We start from the raw sequence: 24,319 nt of genomic DNA, 5'->3' as shown, positions 1-24,319 counted from the left end.
CCGGCACCTGTTTTCTTATGGATTAAAATAAGAGGAGTAAGACCTGCAGTAGAATGTGTCTTCCTGCAGTAGAGAATAAGCAAAAGATAGACATGGGTAGTTTCATGTTCATGTTTTATTTAATTTTTTTTTAAAAATCATATTCATGAAAAGCAAGATCAGACTTAGAAAGTGTGAATCCTTTGCAGAATCTAAAACCTAAATTTGTCTAGGATCTAATAAACTGCTACAAGGAATTAGACCTCTGTGAGGTTAGTTAAAATTTGCTATCCCTGTTTGACAGACAGGCATTAAATACTCTGTAGAAATTTCCCAGGAAAACATGCTCTGAATAAACATTAACCAAAATGCTTAGAAGTGAATGGAATAGATCCCAATCCTGCCACACTTAGATCCTTAAAACAACAATTTTAAAATTTCAAAAATGCGAACTGGTTAACACAATATGCAGCCCAATACAAACAGGCAAAAGGAAAAAAAAATATAACCAAAACCCACCCAATACTTTTGTAGACCAAGGGCATGATCTACCACAATGTGTGTGTGTGTGTGTGTTCCCCCCCCCCACTGCCCTTGTTGAAATGAATTGATCCTGTTCAAGAGCACTTAGTGTTCTTGTGTAGCTTCTGTGCACTGCAACAGACCTCGGGCAGGAGAACCACATTCAATGCATTTCATTATGTACACTGAAGCTGCATATAGTTCAGTGCAAACGCAAATAACTCAGTATAAGAACTATAGTCAAAATGCCTTCCAGCAGACACATTCTGGGTTGGAAAGCCACTTTCTTTTAAATCAGTCTTTCCCAACCTGGGTCATTTCAGATGTTCTTGGACTACAAACCCTATCATCCTCAGCCAGCGGTCATGTTTGTTAGGACTGATGGAGTATACAGTCTAAAACATCTGGAGGGACCTAGATTGTGGAAGGCTGTTTTAAGTCAACGGGGCTCTCTTCATCTTCTTGTCACTGTTGGAACAAAGATTTGTCCCATGGGGACTTGTATCAAGTTTTCTTGGGCCTGCCCCAGCATCATGGCTGATTTTAAAAGACGTGAAGAAGTGCTAAAGGTCATGAGACCTATTTAGTGCAAAATCTTGCCCCATCTTTTCTGGCATTGCCAATAAACTGGATGTCATTTCTTACAAGGCCTCTGAATGTTAGACAGCAATGTATAACTCTGGAATGAATAGGATTCAATGATCCGGAATATGCAATGGGTGTGCTCTCTGAGAGTGTGTGTCTTTACAGCCCAGGGGCTGCAGCAAGACCGGGGCTAGTGGAAAGTAGAAAGACAAACTGCTGCTGCTTGAGCTCCCTGTAGCTGTAAGTTATGCATCCATCAGAAAAAGTTGAATCTTCTAGAAAACTAGCAGAAAAAAATCCCAGGGCAGTTATTATTGTATGAAATATTCTTAATGGGCACATATGTACAGTTCATTGAAATATAAATAGCAGTAGTAGACAACAGTGCTCCAGAACATCTAGTGTGGCTGATCACCCTCACGAGACCAATCAACCGGGCTGGAAATTTCAAATGAAATTCCCAAGTCCCTACAAACCCCTACATTGAACCCATGCTTCCATATCAGAGCACAAAGTTATAGGTTTTGGGGGCCAAGCCAGCTAACTCCCAAGAGAGCTGAATTTGGAAGACAGTCTTTACAAACCAGCCTCAGCACTGGGCATTGACCCATCCCAATTAACACTGCTCACTGTTTTCTCTTTCATTTTTTATCTGAGTCAGCAACAGAGCCAGCTCGAAGTGAAAAAGATGCACTTATGACTTTATCTGTGTTTTGATGTACTTCAGTTCCATGTTCTCCTCTGGGTCCCCAGCTATCCCATGCCCACCACGCCCTCAAGACTAGATCAAGCCTCCCTTTTAAACACATTTTGACAGTTTTAATACCCCACATGCCAGACTCACGGCTCATTCCATACACAGCCTGTCCAAAATGGAGTCCAAATATCACCTCCCAGTCCAAGGCAGAGCATATCAAGCCACATGCTTCTCAGTCCCAGACTAAAACTGAGACAGTACTGGAGAAAAAAGAGAGATAGTCCCTTTGACTTCGTTGGCCCAGCAGCTAGAATACTGGCAGTAACTGAAGGAACTCTGTCATGCAGGAAAGGGCCAGCGTTGACATCTCAGAAGAGATGCGGCTGGTTTGATTTTTCCATACAGATTCCTCCACTTGAGCCTTCTACACAGTCTCTACCTTTAGAGCATAACTTACATCGTTGGAATTTGGCGGACAGTTTATTGATGATTCTACAGAAGGGACCTCGGTATCTGTCCTGATGGTGTTGGGGTCAATCAATATCGCCTAGAAAACAGAAAGTATTAGGTTCATCTCTCAGATTCCTGTCAGTTAAAGAAGGACAGCATCCCTGGATCAGCAGCCACATTGCACCCCCCAAAAAACCAGCCAGCTGCTACTCTCAAGTCCCCCAAGGATCTCCTCCTTCACCACAAAAAGAAACAAACAAAAGCACTGTTTGCCTTAAACAACAAGATGTTCCTTTGCAGCTGGAAAGCACATGCCTTTCTATTTCATTTACAAGGTGTTAAGCACTAACCCCCTTAATGGGGTGGGAAGCTGCACACGTCTCCGTTTTGAAGGAACTGCCACTATTCTTAAAGGGTAAATGATGACTGATTCATTTCGTTATTGTTGCTATGATTTGTTTTGCAGCAAGGCAGTACTTGCGATCTTGTGTAAAGCATAAAAATAAACAGGGGTCACATGAAGCCCATGGACCTGTGTCGCACATCCCTGCTCTGAGGGACTGATTCAACTCCCACTGATATCAGAACATGCTTGAATGGATCAGGCCTTAAATACTAGTTATTGCTTCAATGCTTCTTTAACCCCATCTGAACAAAGCCAATTTTCCTCTCATCTGAAATATCCCTTACCTAGATTATCTACCCAGCGTAGCTGTGCCATCTTCCCCACCAGAGTTTTTCCCCCCACTTCTCTGTGTATTTCATTTAACCTGACAATTTACAAGTAAAGGCAACCACTTCACTCTAATTCCCAAACACCGATGCTGCTAGAATCCTGGTGAGAATTATGGAGTCACCTCATTGGAGTCAGAGCGGGTTGCCCGGCACCAGAAATAGGCAGTGGCAGATGCGATGCAAAATTCCACGATGGTGAATGTCAACAACACAATGGCAATCCTATTGCCGGTCTTTCACCCCGTAAGAGAAAACATACACAGTGTTACAAGGTAAACAACAACTGGAAACCAATCACTTTATCTTCTACATTCACTGAAGGTGCTTGTGGTTGTGGTGATGATAATGATTTGTGTATGCTGAATGAATACAGTAAGAAGACATTTCAAATTCTAAAGCAAATGTCACTTCAGCTTGAGGTTTCATTGTCTGGAGTTGGCAGTACTATAATGTAAGGGAAAACATTCAGATTTGGTACAAATTAACTTTAATTTAGTGGTAGCTTGACTATTTAGCTGCTAAAAGATAACAAACTGGTGGTAAGGCCACAATCCTGTGCATGCCTACTGCAGAGCAAGGATGGATGCTGTGGGACTCATTGGTGAACAGAAGGCTACATGTATCCTTATTCCAAATCAATTTTCCTAACAGAACACCTTTGATTTTTATGCAAGCATATATGGATGTGTTTTTCTGTGTAACATGTGAAGGCAGGGGAGACAAGAGGTAGACTGGATGTTGTTTCCTGGTATTCTCTGGCTTCTGTCTCAGCTGGAACCTTTCAAACATAGGTAGTAATAATAAGCAGCATCACAGTGCCAACCATTTTAAGTTCCCTCTCAACTAGGGTTCAAAGTCCAGATGTTGATATGTAAGCGAATTCTAGTATAGGAAGAACCTTGGTCACTAGCATTTACCAGGGTTCACACCTAGGCAACACCTAGCCATAATCAATGTAGGCAGAGGATGATCAGGGGATTTATGCTGGAGCATTAGAGGCTTGGACATGCCAGGAACATTCTCTCCATCACTAGCAGCTCTTAGGACAGCTCCCACCAGAGTGGCTTTCACACTATAGCATCATTCTAAAAGTGGGGCAAATTTCATAGTGCCAAAAAAAAAAAAAAAAAAAAAAAAGGAAAAAAAAAGAAAAAAAGAAAAAAGATAATGGTGGCAGAGAGTTTTGGTAGACAAGACACTGGTTCTCTACCTAGAAGCACTGTACTTTTATGAGGCTAATGCTATTTATTCTAATTCCAGGTTGCCTCTCTGCATCTCTGGTAAACGAACTTGCTTTTGCTTCCTAATTGATCAGTCATGACAGAACACAGTTGTGTCTGCATGCCTGCTGTCTCTGCCAGGTGGTACTGAAAGACTTGCATGCCTGAAAGAATAGCATCATAACAGGAGGAAATACTCATTTGCTTTAACATATGATGTGACCCAGAGCCACTCAGAAGTTTTTTCTTGGCAACTGTGCTATCAACAGCTTGAAACTTGTCTACCAGTTGGAATCTACACACAGTCACCAGGTGGCTTGATTATATCAAACATGGCGAGCATGCATGACTGACAACCCAACATTTCCCTCCCATCTTGCTGCTTCCTAACCTCCTTGTCATTATCAACACAAGTGCTAATATGTGGAAACTTACCATGACTAGGGAGTACTGATGACTGTCATCAGAATGAAATGGCCCATTTATGCTCAGGTCTACTATAAAGGCCAGTATTCCAAGTAATGCAAAGATGGCACTGATGATATTCATGGCTTGGGAGCCTTTCACCTGAAAAACAGAAGCACTGAATGCAGGTTACTGCTGAAAGGAGTAAGAGGAATTATACTGATAGTAATTAGATCGACACAGCTAGATGGGGATGATGGGAGGTTGTACTCCAACCTATCTAGAAGAGGGAACCAGGGGAAGCTTGAGGAAGGATGACTCAAAGTGTCAGCAAATCTCTGTTCTAGGTCAGTAGATTTGCCTTATGTCACATGACAAGCAAGAGTCATGGATGCTGTATCAGAGAGGAGGGCTGTCAGAGACAGAAGCTGGACAGAGATGGACACCAGCTCTTGAGATAACTGAATGAGGTACGACAGAGACATGGTTCCCTGTTGTGCCCACTCTCCTTCCTTCTCTTGCACTGTTATCTCTGCTCAGGTATGACACGTTTTTGACACTCTCCTCACACCAGCAAATTCTGAATAGAAACAACAATGATGAACACACCAGTCAACATGCTGGGCAATCATGTCTTCACTGTGCTTCTGTCTACTCTGAGGATGCTGTTGTCTTCTCTCCAGCATTTGTTATTCCAATATATTGAACCAACTATTTCTTCAGTGGAAGACCCTACTGGCTATGGCTTCACTAAAAGCCCCTGAGATATCACCACCCTTACTATTTTCTTTCTTGCTGTTATATATTTACACCCCATGTTTCTTGCAAAGTGCTCAAGATGGCGTTCATTGTACTCCTCCTGTCTTTTATCCTCATTAGTACTCTGTATGACAAGTTTTACTAAGGAACAGTGGCTGGCTGGCTGAGCTCCACAATTCAAAGAGAGTTTGAAGCTGTTTGTCTGCAGCTCCAGACTTTGCCTGACAGCGCTCAGTTCACCACGTCGGACTGAAATTGATTTGGTGCCAGATCTGCAAAGCTTTAGCTGGTAATTCCAGGTACCATGATGTACACAGAGAAAACTATTCCTAAACACAAGAGAAAAGAAGATCAAGCTGGCTTACTGCACACTCCGTAGGGCTCTTCTCAGCACCGATGGAGAGGCATCCGGAAACAATGAACTGTTTAGGAAGAAAGATACAAGGACATCAATGGAAGTTCACATTATTGATAAGCTCCATTCCCACCTACCTCAAAGGCTACAGTAGAAATGCAGAAGAAGACTGGAACCTTCATTGCTGGTGTTTTTAAAAAGGATGGTTTGATCAAGAAAGCCCCCTTGTCACATGCTATGAGGTGTCTTCAGGGGGTTAGACTTACAAGAGCCTCGTGGCACAGTGGTTAAATCGCTGTACTACAGCCAAAACTGTGCTCACGACCTGGAGTTCAGTCCCTGGTAGCGGCTCAAGGTTGACTCAGCCTTCCATCCTTCCGAGGTCGGTAAAATGAGTACCCAGCTTGCTGGGGGGGCAATGTGTAGCCTGCATAATTAAATCGTAAACCACCCAGAGAGTGCTTGAAGTGCTATGGGGCGGTATATAAGCAGCACGCTTTTTAGACTTTCCACATATTAAGAGGCCTCTATCGATTGGCATTATTCAAGTTTTTCTGTCTCCGTTGTTAATATACTGGTCTTTCCCTTCCATCCTCTGTTTTGGGCCTCAAAGTTAAGTCTGTTCCTGCACTTCCTCTTTGTAGGAAGTTGTTAGGAGGCACTTCCCCAAAGAGGGAGATGCAAGATGAATGAAAGCTGATGCCTTCACCCAGCACTAACATTCAAAAACCATCCTGATTGCCAACTCAGGTGACTGGTCTCAGCCATGCGATAGATTCTCTCCCATCAAGAGGAGTGTACTTTTAGGGTTGAGACAAAATAAGTTATCAAATTTCATATTTGGTTGGAATATTTGAAGAAAAACATTCCACTCATTTTCAGCAATGTTCTACATGAGAACATATATGCATTGTTTCAATATTATCCTGTTCTGTGTCATTAGCTTCCTTCTTCATTGTCCTTGCCCCCTACCCACCCAGTGTCATTTGCCCATACACCTGGTTAATCCAATTAGTTGTAGTGAACCACACAGCTTTGTCAATGGTGTCATGAAAGGAGCATCTGAGGTCATGATGTCATTGAAACTTCCAAGCATGAACAGAGATTATAAACAATAAATCAGGTGAAATGGCAGTGGAGCAAAGATGAAGGCACTCAGGCAAATAGTATTGAATCCTTTTCATTACTAGATTACATTACCATTTTAAATCTATAACTTGGCTGTACCAATTTCAAGATGAAAATCTGTCACAATTCCAGTCAGGTGAATTAAAGGACATCTCTTTAGAATGTGGTTTTGCAGACATAGTTTAAGAGTGCTTTCACCCGTGAGGCTTAAACAACCTTTGAACCCTTTCCTTGCCACTTTTTATAAACACATTGTCCTTGTTAATTGTCCAGCATCGTCACCGTCAGGCAAAATGTCTCACAATGTTCATGTGAAGCAACTATATTTATCTTTAAAAAGAGTTACAATGTACTTGTTTGCTATGGACAGAAGTTTATGTGTGAATGCTCAGGCATTCAAAGCAAAAATAACATTCTTTGTTTTTCATTTCTCATTAGAGAGTAAAAGGAGAAATGTTAGGTTTTCAGTCTGCCGAGTGACACACTGTTGATAATCCAGGAATAATATGAACCATTTCCTTAAACTGGCAATCCTTTCAGCTATGGCTTCTTTGATAGCAAGATGCTGGCTATATACTAGCTGAGGTTCCTGTGTTTCAATGTGCCAAGTTAGCTAATTAGGTACCATTAACTGACTTATAGAAAACCTAATAGGACTTCCAAGGCAAGTGAGATATTTAAGGAGTGGTTTTACCAGTTCCACTCTGCCAGTAAGTTTCTATGACCAAGTGGGAATTCAGATCCTAGTCTCCAGAGTCTTAGGTACAGAGGGTGTACTTGCCTGAGTCACTTGATTAAAACAATCAAGCCTGACCATTCACAGGGAAATTAGGGATGGTTAGGAACTCTCTAAAAGAAACATCATAGTTGACCTTTCTTAGATTTCAACCATTCCAGCAGGGGGCTACAGAGCACAATAAACTCCCATGCAGCCAACCTCTGTTTATCAATGTTCCATTAAGTCTATCGGTCCCTTACACTAAGAGGGATTTCACACACACAAAAAGAGTTGATTTGTTGGAGGATCCTGGTTGAAAGGATGATTCAGCGATGGTTGGGGTAGTCAGGTAGTTCTGGATAGACTGTGAGGAAGAACTGTGGGAGAGTCAAGAATGAGCCTCAGAAGTTCAGGCCCTGAAAATCTGAGTAGTTAGGAGACCATGCCTTCTCCCTTTGGAAAGAAATCACACCCAGAGTTCTTATTCTAAGAACATAGGAAAGCTGTTTATTGAATAAATGCATTGGGACAGAAAAGGTGATCTAAATTCAAGTTCTACCTAACTAAGGTAGAAATGAAGAGAGTCATGTTTGCCCTCCCAACAATGAAAATGAAGAAGACATCTCCTCCATCCTCTTTCAAGGTATGTCAAGAAAGAAAATGTGAGAAGGAAAGGAAGCAACACAACAACCCAAAGAATGTCACTCTAGGTCAGAGGTCTCCAAACTATGTCCTGTGGGTCACATCCAGCCCACTGTGCCTTTTTATCTAGCCTGGGCATAGTAAGATGAGGAAAGGGGGACCCAAGCAATCCTCCACCCCTGCTGTGTTTGCAAAGACAGCAGGGGGTGGGGGATCGCTTGGGTCCCCCTTCCCTCCTTTGGCCATTGAAAATGTGTGAAATATATGATATGACCCTCACACTCAAAATTTGGAGACCCCTGGTCTAGGTTAAAGTGAGGTCAGCACAGGCAGCATAGAAAAAGGGCAACTTAGGAAGCCCGGGGAGGCTCTTCCTTCTCTGTCTGCATCTCCCTGGGCAAAGATGTGCATCTTTATTAATGTCAGCAGAGTTATAGCCAGTTTATGCCCATAGCTAACAGTCACTTTGAGTTTAGAACCTCCCCTGTTGTTAATGGTAAGAAAGCAGAAGACAGGTATTGGTGATGTTAATGTGTATCCTCCCCAGCTTCAATATTGTATTCCCATCACAAAGTGTTTCTAATGGATGGTCTTAAATATTGTTATATGTTTAACTGTTTGTAAGTATTCTATCTTTTGGTTGTTTTTAATGGTGATTATTGTGGTTTTGGTTGACTATGAGCTGCTTTGAGTCTCTAATGGGGACAAAGGTGGCATATAAATAAATAAATAAATAAATAAATAAATAAATAAATAAATAAATAAATAAATAAATAAATAAATAAATAAATAAATAAATAAATGCATACCATCCCATCCCATCCATCCATCCATCCATCCATCCATACATACATGTTAATTTAAGAAAGAAATGCTTTAAGCCTCATCCTTGAAAATGTAATACAGTACAATCCTGAGGAATATCAATAGGAAATGAGTGGAAATTAAGCTTAAATGGCAAGATCAAACCATGATTAGACTACTAAATCGTCATAAACAGATGGGAAAAGGAACATGTACTAACACTGACAGTGAGAGAAAGATGAGAGGAAGATATTGATAAAGCTGCTCAGAGAGGTCTATCAATCACAGACTGATAAAAGGAATGAACATGGACAGTATACCACACCACCCTACCCAATATATCCCCAAACAGCATTTATTATGTGCAGTTTTCCAAAAGTGAGATGAGAGTTCATCAGTGTTTTTCAGATGATGTGCTATAAGAAATTGTATGAAGGCTTAGCAATACCCAGGGTTTCATGATATGCTCCTGTTTAGTGTTAGGTTCCTTTTTTAAAAAAATAAATAACAACAAACTGTGCATGGATGAGATAAATAAAATAAAATAAATGAGATCCATTAAAGCAGTAGAGGCTTTGCCACAAATGGTTGTGCAGAGCTTTTGTGCTGTTACAGCAGAGGTCAGCAAAGTGCAGCCATGTAGCTCCAAAAAGTGTTCATACACTCCTCAGCCATCTACAATGCTTCCCCACTCCCAGCAAAAGAAGTCAGTCTCCAGTCTTAGAAGCTATGGGTCCTATTAACATCTAATTAAGCTCTTGGAGTGGTAGATTTATTTGGAGAATGAAAATCAGATCTCTTCTTCTTCACCACTTTCTGCAGTATATACTCTGGAATCTGAATATATTCTGGAATCTATAGGTTAGAGCAGATCACCATTTTCATGTTCAAAAACAACTTGTCAAGTCTGCACAAACTGCAAGAGATGTAGGCAGGCTGGAACAAAACTGCAGGCAGAAGGGGAAGAATGGTGGGAAGGAATTGCACTGATCCAAGGATGAGACTGCTTTGCTCTGCATAGCAATGATGGAGAGCTCCAAGGGACAGGCCCAGCACTGAAGTTCTGCTTGCGCAAAAGTGGGATCTATCATCAGTATGGGGTAGAACCATCATTAAAGGTGCCTTCCAAGGGTCCCCCAAACCTGCACCCTCTGGGGCACGTTTTTCAGCACCCAAAAGGGTTACACAAAGAACAGGGAGAGACTGAAGCCAGGTCTTTGGCTGGCACTATCATTGCAACCATCACCAATAAGACATATTGCGTGCTCGTGTGGAGTCAATGCAACAATGGCTGAAGCAAATGGCAGCCCAGCACAGACCCTGATCAGCCTGTGGGGGTTGCTGCCAGCATGCAGACTGGTGCCGGCACTGGCTAATTCCATGCATACCTTCCCTTTCTTCAATGAGCATTCTTCAACGCTCAGCAAAAAGAAGTCTTCGCCAGACCCCAGAACTCTTCCCTTCTTAAGTAACCACAGAGTACTAGTAGATAGAGGGAAGGTAGGATACACCTTTTTACTGAGATACAACCCAAACCATCTGCCTGTGAAGCTTCCAAGGTGTGACTGAGGCACCGAGCTCTGCACCACTGCAGTAGTTTTTAAGAAAAGGCAACTTTAAGGCTAGAATCTGGCTCCCTGCAGTGCCTCTCTATAGACGGCCAGCAGCTGCGAGTGGGATCTCAAGAGACGTGATGGACTCAAGCACCCTCTGGGTTGTATGTGTTAACTGCTATTTTTAGCAAACCTGTACCCATTCATACTGTGAAATGCTTGTTATTATTCCACAACATTTCAGAGTTCAAATTTTAACCAAAGGCAGCCATATCTACATAGTTTGCTCTGCCATTAATTAGTAATACAGATCTCAGAAAAGTTACTTTTCAAACTATATGAAGTTCCCCTCCTCGTAGTTGCCCCCAAGTTATCACAATAGCTGTTGGCTAGGATCTTCTGGCAGTTTATTTTTTCAACTTCTGCTGAAAGCATTTTGCAAGAGTTGAAGGCATTTTACACAATCGAATATTTACTTTACTATACTGAAAATCTTCCCTGTGACTATTTCTTCAGGATGAATTATAATTATGATGGTGAATATATTGCAGAGTTTTGAATTTCTGGTAAAATTCCTTTTTGCTACACAGTAGAAGTACAGAGACTCACAGAGAAGGATACCTTCAAGTTTCCCTGAATCCACTCCTTTCTCGTTAACTGGCACTTAAAATCTCAGTAACTCACTCTGAGACATTTATAGGAGAAAGAATAAAGAACATGTATTTACTTATAATTGCTTGAAATTATAGACTTGTGCATGCTGCTTTCTTTACTACGCACATACTTAGCAACCATCCAAACATATCAAGAACAAACAAAAAACTGACTAAAACAGCTGACTAGAAACAGGGAAAGAAAACTCAGCAGAGAGGCAGGGCTCTCTTTGAATTCAGAGGCTGGAAGGAATAATTGGTTAGTGCTAGATAGATATATAACCACTTCCGACCAGAAAAGTCCCTCCCAACAAAATAGACTAGATAGGTGTAGGCCATTTCCAGAAACTAGAGGACTGCATTGGCAGCCCTTGAACCCAAGGGGAAACTGCACCCCAACCTTGCTGCCAAAGCTACCACTGCCGCATGTCTTGCTTCTGCTGTGATAGCAAAACCTTGTGGAATTCCTCTTAAATAAAAAAAATATGCCTCCTGCACTTCTTGTAAACAAATGGAACCGACGTTCTGGGAAGCATCCAGGAGCCTGGCCCCACTGGTAGACAAGGCGCACAGTGGCTGAAATCCAAGGAATCAGTGAAAGTTATGGAGGTGTTGATTCCTCAAATCCCCACTGATTCAGTGGACCAACGCTAGTTGTGAATTACTACTGGATTTTAGCCGGTGATTCACGGGACAAGTATTTCTTATCTCTACCACCCCAACTACAGCAGCAGTTGATGGTAGTGGGATTGGGGCGGAGGAGGAGTGGTGTTGAAAAATTAGCTGGGGAGCTGCATGCCATCCAAAAGGCATTTTCTGTCCATCCATGCCCGGGCAAGATCCTCCCATTGTCTTACATCTTGTGCTTTTAAACTTCTCAGAAAACAGCTACATCTTGATCTTAAGACAAGGCTCCTAGAAACCAGGCATTAAAAGTACGGATGGGATGTTCCAGATACGCTTCAGTAAACATCTTCTAAACATCCTAATCTTTACCTCAAGCCAGCACACAGCAACTGATGGGGGGTGGGGGGGGGAAGGCTTTCACAAGAAGCAAAGACCTTTCTCTTCAGGCAAGCTTCCCCTGAGTGACTGGATGCCTGAGTGGGGTTTTAAATGGATTGTTGTACTTTACTGCTTTGAATGTGTTTTGGCATTGCTTTTGTTTGTTTGATTCTTTTTAGTATTTGTATACTCACTATTACTAGTTTTCATATTGTCTTTTAATGATGTAAGCTGCCTTGGGTCATTTCAGGGAGAAAGATGGGCTAAAAATATTTTAGATAAATAAATACATCTTGTTCAAAGGTATGCTGAGCACATACGGTTTCATTTGTTTTTCACTTTCAAATTGGTGGTCAAAATTAATAATCCAGCTTGTTCTTGCCAAAAGGCCTTGGTTTCTGTGGGTCCTGATCCAAGTACCTTTTCTTACTCCTGTCTAGAGGTTGACGAGTGGACATATTTAATCAAGAAGTCCTTCCATGGTGGGCAATAAGTAGTTCTCCATGTCCCATTTTTTTAAACACAGTACAGGTAATATGTCAGGTTACTGAAATCAACAGTAATAAATGAAGGTACATAAATAAAGCATGTGAATGCCTCCATTTTTTTAAAGAGTGATATTTCTCTCTTGCAGGAAAGGTCTTTTGTGCTTCTTCATTGCTGATCACTGTTTGCAAAGAATGTGCCTTTCTTTTGTCAACAAAGGCACTTACACCATAACATACAATGGAAGTCTACATTATAATAACCTTAGAATAAGAATAACCTTTGAACTGCAGAGTTAAAAGGGACCCTATGGATCATCCAGTCCAACCACTTAGTGGGAAACTGAACTCCTAATCAGATGCCTAAACCACAGAGCTATCTAGCAGCTGGACAGCTGACTACATCTGGGTAATCTGACAATATACTGTAGTAGCATACAGTGAATGCAGGCAAGTGTAATCTAACAGTACCAGCTTTCTGTAGCATTTTGGGTGCTCCTAGTCCTTCATTTGCAATCCTTGTAATTATCCTATAAAGTAAGCCAGTAGTGCAGATGAAGGGATGAGTTGCTAGCCTAAAGCTGCCTAGTAAGTCCATTAGCTAGGAAGTTCGTGGTTTGTAACTCAGTCTCTTAGCTGCTCCATGAAACCAGCTGTGCTTTTATATACATCTCTGCCTGGCCCTGAACTAATTTTTCCTATGTCAGAAACACACTGGCCGCTTATCTGCCACCACATCTCAGCAACTACTGGACCTTAAAAACCCTGTTTCTTGGCCATGATTTAAATGCATATTATGCCATCCCATGCAGCTGGATGCTACACTCACTGAGGCACACCAATGGGACTCCTTTCTTTAAACCCCTACCCGTGTTGGTGGGTGGTGATGATTATCATCATTTTGATCATAATTTTGATCACAGTGTTAAAAGGTCTGTTTTTAATCACGGCTTGAAAGCGAAGGAGAAAGCACCCCTTGTTGCAACGATCAATACAATAAGAATCACACAGACTCAGACGCTGGTAATGAATGGCAGGGATATAGTTGCAGATGACACGTTTAGTGCAGTTAGGCCTTCAAAAATGCTTCATAGATGCACCTTACACTCTTAACACAATAGTTGTACATTTTATCATGAAAGATCCGGCTGTCTTCTGCAAGAATTCCTGATTCTGTACACATGTCCAGCATTCTGACATTAACATACTAGGATGGACAGAGCATTGTAGATATTAGAGGTTTATCTCGTTTTTAAAGGTAACGCTGATGTACTGATTGTTCTGTGTCCATGTTCTCTCTGTGGCTTTTTGTATAGAGTCTGAGCCAAGGCACTTTGCAAATACAGTTCTTCTAATCTGCTCTAATGTTTTGATATAATGGACAAGTCAGTGGTTAGTACACTGATGGTGGGGAATTAACCCAATGCTAACCAAGAATCTGATACAGATACTTAACACAGCCCAAACTATGATTTTCCCATTCTTGTTCTGTTTGCCTACATTGTCTTCCAGTGACCTCATGAAAATGACTGCCCCACAAAACATCTGTTGCTTGAACACTCTTCTTTGGGTCATTTTGGGACACCAGCGGCTATATGATCTGCCATGTTCATCGTGTTCATCCGTTACAGCTGATACAAACTGTTCTTCTTCAGTGCAAAAACATTTATTGATTATGTTTCAGAGTACACAGCAGACCAATTTTGGAAGAAATGGCGCATGAGCCTTTTGGTTACACCTCAACTCTGTTCACCATTTGAAAGGTCCTTTGAGTCTCTGTGAGCGTGGACGGTGGCTGGCAGATTGTCATTAAGATGGTAAAAGTACAGCTTTGCTGATGAGAGTGTAAGGACTGCTTTTATGGACATATGACTGGCCGTAACCTTGGAATCAAGGTCAAAATACTAGTAAGCAGTCCCCACCGTGTACACATGCTGTTCCTTCCCCAGTCTCTCACAAGGTACACCGGGACTTCCTGATCTACAACTGTTAGTTGCAAAGCACAGCGGCAGCTGCCATGTAAGCACACAAAGCACGCTGGCTCTTAACATTTTTTCCCCACCCACCTCTTGTGATATGGCTATAAAAAGATTGCTGCCAAGATCACTGCTACCTGCTGCATGGCAAAGCTTCCCTTGGGTACAGATTATATACACCGTAGTTCCGCACAAAACCCAGCAGGTACTGCAAGGCGAACACTTATTTCCTGGCGAGGGTAGACGTTGCCAAAAAGCACCATCTGCACTGTTCATCAGGACTGTCAGAGAGGAGCAACAGTTGCCCGTAGGAAAAGAGGAGTCAGAGTGAAAATGGAGTTGAGTATAAATCTGCATTTGGACAGGAAGGCCAAGCCTTTTTAAACAAAAGGCGGAAGCAAAGGCAGGAGCAATGTGTTTCTTCGAACATGAGGGTGTATCTCTTAAGATACTTGTTTTGTTTTTGTTTTAACTGTTATACTTTTGAAAAAGGTGTTAAACACAGGAATACTGTGACTATGAGAGAACAGAAGACGGGCTAGAAAGCTCAGTGGTTTAAGCCACAGGTTGGGAGTTTGATTCCCCACCGTGTCTCCTGGGAGAAGAGCCAGCCTGTGTGGCCTTGGGAAAGCTGCACAGTCTCCAGAAGTGCCACCAAAAGAAGGTAATGGAAAGCCACTTCTGAATATTCTTTACCTAGAAAACCCTGAAAAGGGTCACCATAAGTCTGAAGTGACTTCATTGCATATTATTATTATTATTATTATTATTATTATTATTATTATTATTATTATTATTATTATTATTATTATTATCATCATCATCATCATCATCATCATCATCATCATCATCATCATCATCATCAGTGGTTTACAGCAACTAGTTGCTTATGACAAACAGTGTTTTTTGAAAGCAAAGAGCAGGTCATGTTTTCTGACACTGCTGTAATAAGGTCCACTGGTCGGGTGGAGGGTGGAGGAGGCAAAGGTTAGCAGTTGTCTCACATTGTGGTCGAGAGTTATTTGTTCTACATTGTAGGGCAGAGGTGGCAATACTTAAGGCTCAGAAAAGGATGTTTATGACAACTCAAAAAGGTATTGTAGGTTTATTACCTACCTATGAGCTACTCATATGTACCACAAGCAACACAGTGGAAATTGTACTTGCCTGAGGCAAGGGCCACTACAGTGCCCAGACAGTCAAGCCAGCAACAAAACAATGGTGAACCACATTTAAGCCACTCTAAGGCTACAATTATGCACACCCTTTCTGAGAACAAGTAACGTTGCCAAAGGGGATGACTTTTGAATAGACAGGTTCAGGGGGACTTCCGTGCCCAAGGCTGAACCTAGTTTGATATAGCCCTAGGTTCTAGGTTGTAGGTTCTAGACATCAGATTCCTGCATTGGCCTCATAGACCTCTTTCATCTTCATTACTCTGTCATTCCATGTTGCACTATTCATGGCACTGTCTAATTGTCATTAAAGTGGAAATGAAGGGAGGAGAAGCTTTTGGAACATGAATGAGCATTCTGGCTACTCTGGGTTTTCTGTTTCATATTATGTATCAATTGAAGCCCTTTTGAAGCCCAGCTGGGTCTGGCATTGAGAGAACGGCACCCTTGCTCCTGATTTTTGCAACAATGCAACTGCTACAGATTTCACAACACAAAGGCCTTCCATGCTTTATCTGACTTGGTGCAATGCCTCCTGTGTGAGAACAATACTGCTGAGGAACAGACAATGTGTCAAAGAGATAGTGTTCACGTGGAGGAAATCCTCCCCATGCCAAATATAAGAAGGCGCCTGTCGAGGGTGCCTTGATGCAGAGGAATCAAGAGGTGGGGTAGCGCTGGTCATGCCATGTGTTCTTCTGCCCAGACCGTCACTGTGACCTCTTAGGGACATGCAGATGGATTCAAAGCCACAATGCACCCACATTGATGTCTTTAAAGGTGGCTACACTCCCCAGCCCATTGCTGTCTCTCAAGTACCTATCAAGTTGTCAGATATACATTTCTCTCCCTCCCACATTACAGCTTCACACAAAATTTCATTTATTGTATAAGCTAAACCTTAACATTCTGATCCGAAGCTCAAATCAGACTCATTTGACTCTCCTGCACCGCTGAATTGCTTTAGAAAATTTCCTTGGAAATACAGATGTTTCCACCTAGGACACAACTGATGGCAGGCCCTCTTTCTGAGACTGCCTTTTGTCACAGTTATACTATATTTAATAGATCTACCACCAAGGTTCCATCAATAATTGTAACAGTGTTTAGATTCTGACTTCAGGGAAAGTTACACAATACACATAGCCTTAGCTCTTTCTTTTACTTGTCTTAATTAATGTTCTCAGTCATTCTTGGGGTGGCTATTTTATTACCCTTGGCAACCTAAGAACGATACAACATGCAAATCTTGTTTTTTACATGCATGTGCCCATACACATGTATTTTAGACAGTATGTATTTTATCTAACATATCTAACATAAAACTGGAACTGTAGTTTCTCAGAAGTAAATCATCTATTTTCTCCAAGGAATTCACTCCAAGGACATCCATGGGATACAGAGTGTGTATGCACACATTTATGCACACGCACACACGTGCACACACGCACACACACACACACACACACACACACACACACACACGAATGCATGCATGCACAATTATCCATTCATTTTCTAAAGAGAAGAACATCGTAATCCTTGGAATCTCTGATAAAGATATTTTAAGTAGATCCAAAATGAAAACAAGTTCATTTTTGGCAAGTATCTCTTTCCACTTAAAAAAAAAAACTTTTATCATTTTATCGTTTTAGTAAGAATGTGCTAAAACTACAATAAAGTAAAAAGCAACATTTTGAACATGAAGGAAGGAAATACGTAAGTCAGCATTAGAACAGACTCTAGGATATGCAAGACATTTTTAGGCAAAAAATTTAATGAAATTCAAAATGGACTATGTGCCTTTGAAAAATGAAAAGCATCATCTGTTCAGTCATTCAGAGCCAAGCAGGAGTTTTAAGGTTTTCACTTAACAGCATTGACTAAAATCCCACATAGTTGGGAATATCCTCCCTATAACTCATAAGAACATAAGAAGAGCCCTGCTGGATCAGGCCAAGGGCCCATCTAGTCCAGCTTCCTGTATCTCACAGTGGCCCCACCAGATGCCTCTGGGAGCACATAAAATCTCCTGATACCCCTCACTGCAAATCACCTTAATCCAGCAGCTTTCTGATGGCCCTGCAGACCTTCAACAGCTGATGCTACACCATTACTATCTCTTTCTCACAAGTGGCCTACCAAGAATCACTAGTCGCATTGCTCTCTCTTCATCTATCATCTCTTCTCTGCTCTTGCCTGCCTAGCCTGACACTTAACTTCCCCCAGCTGTTTACCCAAGGGAATTTGTCCATGTTAGACTATGCATCCAAGCATGTATATAAGTGTGTATGTATATAAGAATGAATGAGATGTATATGCATAATAGAACATATATAACCAATCAGATTCTGTCTTCTGCCAGCCAATGGGTTCTTAGAGGGTTAACTGTCAGATACAAGAAAAAATGATAGTTAAGATGAGACTTGTCTGTTGTCTAATAACTTGTCTGTTAATATGTACGTGTTCCATTAGAACTGTCTGCTGCTAGGCATGTGCTGTTACTATGCACTTGCACAGACCTTATGCAACTGTTATAAAACTGTCAAGCCCAAAACAAATCTATACAAAGTCAGAATGTTTAAGCACTGTCAGTTTATCCTTCAACATGTTTTCCAGTAAACATTCTTAAAGTTTGCTATACCTATATGAATATTCTTTCCTCTGCTGGCACACATATATACCATGGGATAATATTGTGGTTTTTAAAATATTCACACTTGACCCATTGTGTGTATAAACTTACAATAATTTCAACAGTCCAGTCCCATATGTGATACTCACCGATGCTCCTCCCAAGAAGGGGATCTCTCCAGACACGAAGAATGAGGTATATACACTGGTCAAAGTGCTGAGAATGATCCCAAAGCTAATATGTATGAAGCCAGTCATGATCTGGATGGTCTGTGGGGACAATCAGGGGAATAATACTCAGCACTTGCAATCACATGTACACACACATGTGCGCGTGTGTGTGCACACACCCACAACCCACCCACCCATCCACACATACACACACACACCTTTTATTGACTGGTTGACCCTAGAATCTGCTGACTTCCTCATTTTATAATGGAATGACTAGCATTCATTTTCTCCTAGGGCAACTTTCTGCAAAGGAAACACTTCACAATTTTCACCTATATCATTGAGATATTCTATTTTAGAATAGAAGAACTTTGTGTTCCCAAATGTTTGTGGGAACAGTTAATGTCATCTGCTATCTGGCATTTATGCATCTGCTTCAATTAACATTTTGGCGTTGTTCAGATACTGGCAGACAGGAAAATGACAAAATAAAAATTGAAGTCCAGGCTAAACTGATCCAAATGAGGGGGGAGTATGGAGAAGGCAGTTTGTCACTATAGAGCAGTGGTTCACAAACTTGGGTTCCCAGATGTTCTCAGACTGCAACTCCCTGAAATCCTGGCCAGCACAGCTATTTCTGGGAGCAGCAGTTCAATAACATCTGAGGACCCAAGGTTGGGAACCACTGCTCTAGACAATTCTATTGGATGATTCTGTTTTTTTACTCAGATACACAACATGCCTTGAACTTTTGACTGTTTGGTCTTCAGGTTATTGCATAGCAGTCAAATTATTGCAAGTCCTAGAACAGGTGAGGAAAATTTACAACCCAGCCAGGTGAACTCAGGTTACCCAGCTTGGTATGGTAGCCGACCGGCTAGCTCTCTAATAGTCTGGTTTGGCCCCTTGTCTTGCACAACAGGTTGGCAGCAGTTTATTCAACAGGATCATGCGTTGTGCAGGATAGACTGTATTCAACTGGGTCACAAATTGTGCAAAGCTATTCTAAATGAGTCACTGGGGAGCCTCCAGTGAAGACATCTGTTTCCCCTCTCCTCCGCAGGCTGGCAGCAGCCTGGGTCATTTTCTAATATGTTTTACCATTCCCACAGATATTATGTAGTACACATTAAAAAGCTCCAATTTTCTTTTAAAAATTCAGGTCGAATTGGCCTTGATTATAAAAATATTAATCCTCTCAACTTGGAAGGCAAGGCAAAGAATAATCCTGCCACCATTTTACAGCTGATGAAGTTGTAGTCATGGAGCAATGTTAAGACTCCCACATTTTTAGCCAGCAGTACAGACAGGACCCACAATCAAAAGATGTTAATGTTGAGGACATATGAACAGGACACCAGGGAGGCAGAAAGGTTGCGCGAAGAACAAGCTTGTACACATCTGTCTCCGGGGGCCTAGTCTGTTCTGGGCTGCTTTTCTCTTCTCCTGGCACCCGTTGACAAGCAGCTGAGGGAACAGAAACTCAAAATAGAGGGGAAACTATCTAAGTGGGTAGCGGCCCCCAGAAGGCACCTGACTGGGGGGGGGATCTATACAACATTTCAAGATGATGTATTGGCAGGTGAGGATACTGTTTCTGTAGGTGAGGCATTTATCCTAACAACCCTCTTAGTAACAAGTGAAAAGTGAAATTTAAGAATCAGTAGGTAGATACAGGCCTGAACTGCCGGTTCAGCAGTTTGTGTTGGGGTTGATCAATATTTCAAAGTTAAGAAAGGCTGGTGTATATCACAGAATAGGCTGGTGTCGAGAGTAATTAACAGGTTGAGCCACATGACTGTCGAGTGGCCAGATGTCTTATTTGGGAGTGGACAGTCCTCTATTCTTTTGACCCAACTCCAGGAGGCAGTGGAAGACAGGAGTGGAAGGCGTGCTCTGGTCCATGGGGTCATGAAGAGTCGGACACGACTTAATGACTAAACAACAAATCCTCTATTCGAAGGATTGGCCAGTGGAGGTTTAGTATAAAGTTAGAATCCAGACAGCAGTTTCAGCAAGCAGACAGACACACTGTATTTCTATCTGAATCACAATACAGTGGTGCCTCGCTTAACGAGCGCACCGTATAACGATTAAATCGCATAGCGATCCGTTTTTTCGGATTGCTAATGCGATCGCACAACGTTTTTCCTATAGGGAAAAATTCGCTTTGCAAAGACCGGTAAGCGTTTCGCTTACCGATCTTCGCAAAACGACCCCCGCCGATCAGCTGTTCGGCGGCCAAAATGGCCGCCGGAAGCTGGGAAATGGCCTAAAATGGCCGCGTGCAGCGTTTTCGCGCCTTCGTTAAGCGAGGCGAGGGCGCGAAAATGGCTGCCGGCCATTAGAAAGCTTCGTTGAACGGTGAGTATTTGGCTCATTTGGAACACATTAAACCATGTTTAATGCGTTCCAATTGAAATCCCTGCCCCGTTCAACGATGCTTCAGCATAGCGAAGGTTAATCCGGAACGGATTAACCTCGCTATGCGAGGCACCACTGTACAAGTTCCTGAATAAATGCATATGTGGATGAGGATATACACATCTGTTTCTTTTTTCCAGTGGCGACACTGCCTAAGGGGCTGCCTTAGCTGCACCTTCACTGCCCAGTGCTAAAGAAAGTTGAATTTGCCATCAGCCAATTACTGCCTCATCTCACACACATTTGGGATAGCTGACAGGGGAAAACACTTGCTCAAGCTTCTTGGTTTTTTTTTCTTCCAAAAAACAATTTTATATTTATTTCCTCGTTGTTATTTCCTCCCTCTTTTCCTTTTTAATCCGATGGAAGGGAAGTATATCCGTTTCATTTATCCTAGCATAATAACCATCCAAATGCATTAGTGCATTAAAAACAAGCAAAGAAAGAAAAATGAATCTCAGCTAATTTCTGCGGGCAACCTGAAAATCTAGCTCTTTTACAGGCAAGTCCCTCTTAGTACAGGAGAACAACGTGTTCCGCTACAGGCTGCTTTGACGCAAAATGCTTTCTTTGAGGATGCAAAGCTCTCTTTAAAGAGTATCTTATCCTTTACATATTGTGTAGCTTCACCTACTCGACTCAAGGGTCCGGGCTGATTTCATGGAGGCAATCAGTGCTGACAAGCTGGGAAATTCTGCACAGCATCACACTTATTTTTAGCAGGGTGGGAAAAGTCCTCTTCCAGGCTTTCTCCGTGACACCAGAGCACTCATTCAACCATGGGATCCCTCTTTGGAGGTGTGACCTGTGTCGGTCTCAGGTTCATTCTGATGCTCGGGACTAATACACATCACAGTGTGTAGACTAGTACTTCCCCAGATATTCTTGGATTACAACTCCCAGGAATCCTGGCCAGCACAGCTACTGGTAGACTTCTGGGAGCTTTAGTCCAAGAACATCTGAGGACCCAAATTTGGGAACCATTAGTGAAGACATAATAGATTCTAGGCAGGGGCCTTTGCTTCAACTGTAATCTTAAGGCACTGCTGTACGTTTTGTTTTCTTACCAGTCCAGAATAAGAAATTTCCTTGTTCACATGGAAGACATTAAGAGAATACCACCCCATAAAAACGCAGCTTTTAAAAGCATTTTATTGCATCAAATAATGTGTTTTTGAGGAGCAGCTCTAATGTCTTCTCCCACCCCCACCCCCAAATTATTTACGTATCTCCATCTTATTTTCATCCATGGTTGTGTGAAGAGCCAGGAGGGGAAGGGTGGGGGTGGGTGGGGCCACTGTCTTATCTGCAAAAGCAACATATGAGTATATTGGCTCAGCTTTTAATGCGTGGAAGCCATGTCAGAGAATATTCATATTGCCTCCAGGATCAGAGGCTGGATTCATTTTGTTTGAAAGTTCACTACATTTCAGTTCAGGAACCCATTTTACAAGCTAGGCCCCCAGTGTGGCTGGAGCATGTGGGCTAACAAGGAAGAGGATGCCCCAGATCATGTGCAAAGTAATTACACTCACGAACATACAGTGGCTGGGATTAGTGGTCAGGGCTCCTAAATCAAGTTTCCAAATGCCCAATACTGTCATTAACTTCATATATGAAACAAACGGCTGGATCACAGCAAAGGCCCATCTAGTTTCTTGTTCTGCTCCTACCAACAGTCAACCTGATGCTTCAGAAAAGCTCACTGGTGGGCCATAAAAGTGGAGGTCTTTCCTTGTTCTGCTTCCTCTATATCAGACATTCAGGGCCGTGTATGCTGTCTCTGAAGACACAGGTTTCATTCATCTAAGCCGACATGCTCAAATCATAGTTGTTCTGTCATGCCAACAGTGCATATTGGTTTTGACAGTGTTCTGCCTCCATCTGTATTTTAAAATAATCTGTCCCTCGAGTGCTCCTACTCTCTTCCTCATAGATATATAGGTAATATGCTTCTGCTGTCCTGATATTGGAGCTGAGGTCCGTGTCCCAGCAGTACAAACCAAGACAGTGGGTGCTCCAGAGTTAAGGGGCAATAGGATCCTTTTTAGTGTCCCTTGTTCTTTGAAAACATTTAACAGATACCTGCACAAATGCTCAAAACCATCTTTAAAATGAGCTGCTATCAGAAATGTATTCCTATCAAATGGCAGGATCTCCCCCTTCCCACCCCCAACAAACTTGAGGCATAAAAGGTATGATAAATTCCCAGGATTCTTCATGGGAGTATTAGGATTATCTATCTTGACAGTATTTCTCTACCTTTCTTTCCTTCTTCCCCTGCTTGTCTCTCTGTCTCACAATCATGCACGCACACACACAGAAACAGGAGCCATCTAGAATAATGGTGTCTCCTAAGTTAGGAGATTGGGTGCCATTCCAGGGGAGCCCTTCCCCTTCTCTTCCATCCAGCCCATCCGCATGCCAGCATCACTCCCTCGCTGCCCCCTACAGTCGTGTCACTCACCCCTAGGACTCGGTTCTTCCCTTTGGGAATGGTTTCCACGGTGTACATCACAGTCCTTCTCCCCAGCCGGAAGGTCCCCATTCCCTGCATGGGAACAAGCGGGTGTGTTTGCTGTTCCCGGGTCTACTGGGTCGCAGATAACCGAGGAGCGCTCGGCTGCATCAGCCACACAGGCTGAGCATGGATGACAGCTCGCCTGGCCTGACTGCTCAGCTCCAGTGTTCTCTTTGATCAAGAAAAGGGGGAAAGCATGGTCTTATTGGCTTCTGCCAGTGATGATGTCAGACACAGTCAGCCTTGCTGCAGAAGAGGCAGTTGCGGGGGGGGGGGGGGAGAGAGAGGGAGAGAGCGGGGGAAGCATGTTGGGGAGAAAGCAAGGATCCTGCTAATAAGTGACGCCTGCTTCTACCAAAACTGCTTTCTCAGCAGGCAGAGAGGCAGAACCAGTGGGTGTGTTTTACATCACATTATGAGGGAATTCTATCCAGGGAGAGTATATCCAGGGGGATTACACAGAGGGAAGAGGCTGGTGAAGTCACAGTGACAGCGATGCCACGGAGATGGGCATTCAACAGAGAAAGAGGAAAAAAGATGTACCAGGAAACACTCTTGTTAGGGAAAACTTCCTGGATCTTCTCCAGGAAATACACTTTCATAGATAATTAATTGATGGGCTGATTACATTTGTTGAATAAACATTCTCCGAAACACTATGGGCTGCATATATAATCTGTCCCTCAACTGTTCTCACAAGAATTCTGTGATGTAGGTTAG

General features: G+C 42.4%; 1 protein-coding gene across 1 annotated transcript; it reads right to left on the bottom strand.

The window, feature by feature from the left end:
- Positions 1-97: 97 nt before the first annotated feature.
- LOC110078280 (membrane-spanning 4-domains subfamily A member 12) lies at positions 98-23,935 on the bottom strand. The gene is made up of 6 exons (XM_078383564.1): positions 23,546-23,935; positions 18,631-18,750; positions 5,718-5,774; positions 4,624-4,755; positions 3,091-3,201; positions 98-2,330 (listed from the first exon to the last, which is right to left on the bottom strand). Exons 1-6 carry the CDS (start codon positions 23,633-23,635, stop codon positions 2,208-2,210), a joined length of 633 nt encoding a protein of 210 aa, XP_078239690.1. The 5' UTR covers positions 23,636-23,935; the 3' UTR covers positions 98-2,207.
- Between the last annotated feature and the right edge of the window lie 384 nt (positions 23,936-24,319).

Source organism: Pogona vitticeps, chromosome 1 (assembly GCF_051106095.1).
Source record: "Pogona vitticeps strain Pit_001003342236 chromosome 1, PviZW2.1, whole genome shotgun sequence".
NCBI classification, from domain to species: Eukaryota; Metazoa; Chordata; class Lepidosauria; order Squamata; family Agamidae; genus Pogona; species Pogona vitticeps.
Note: the sequence above shows the minus strand (reverse complement) of the source record. Positions and strands in the feature narration are given on the sequence as shown.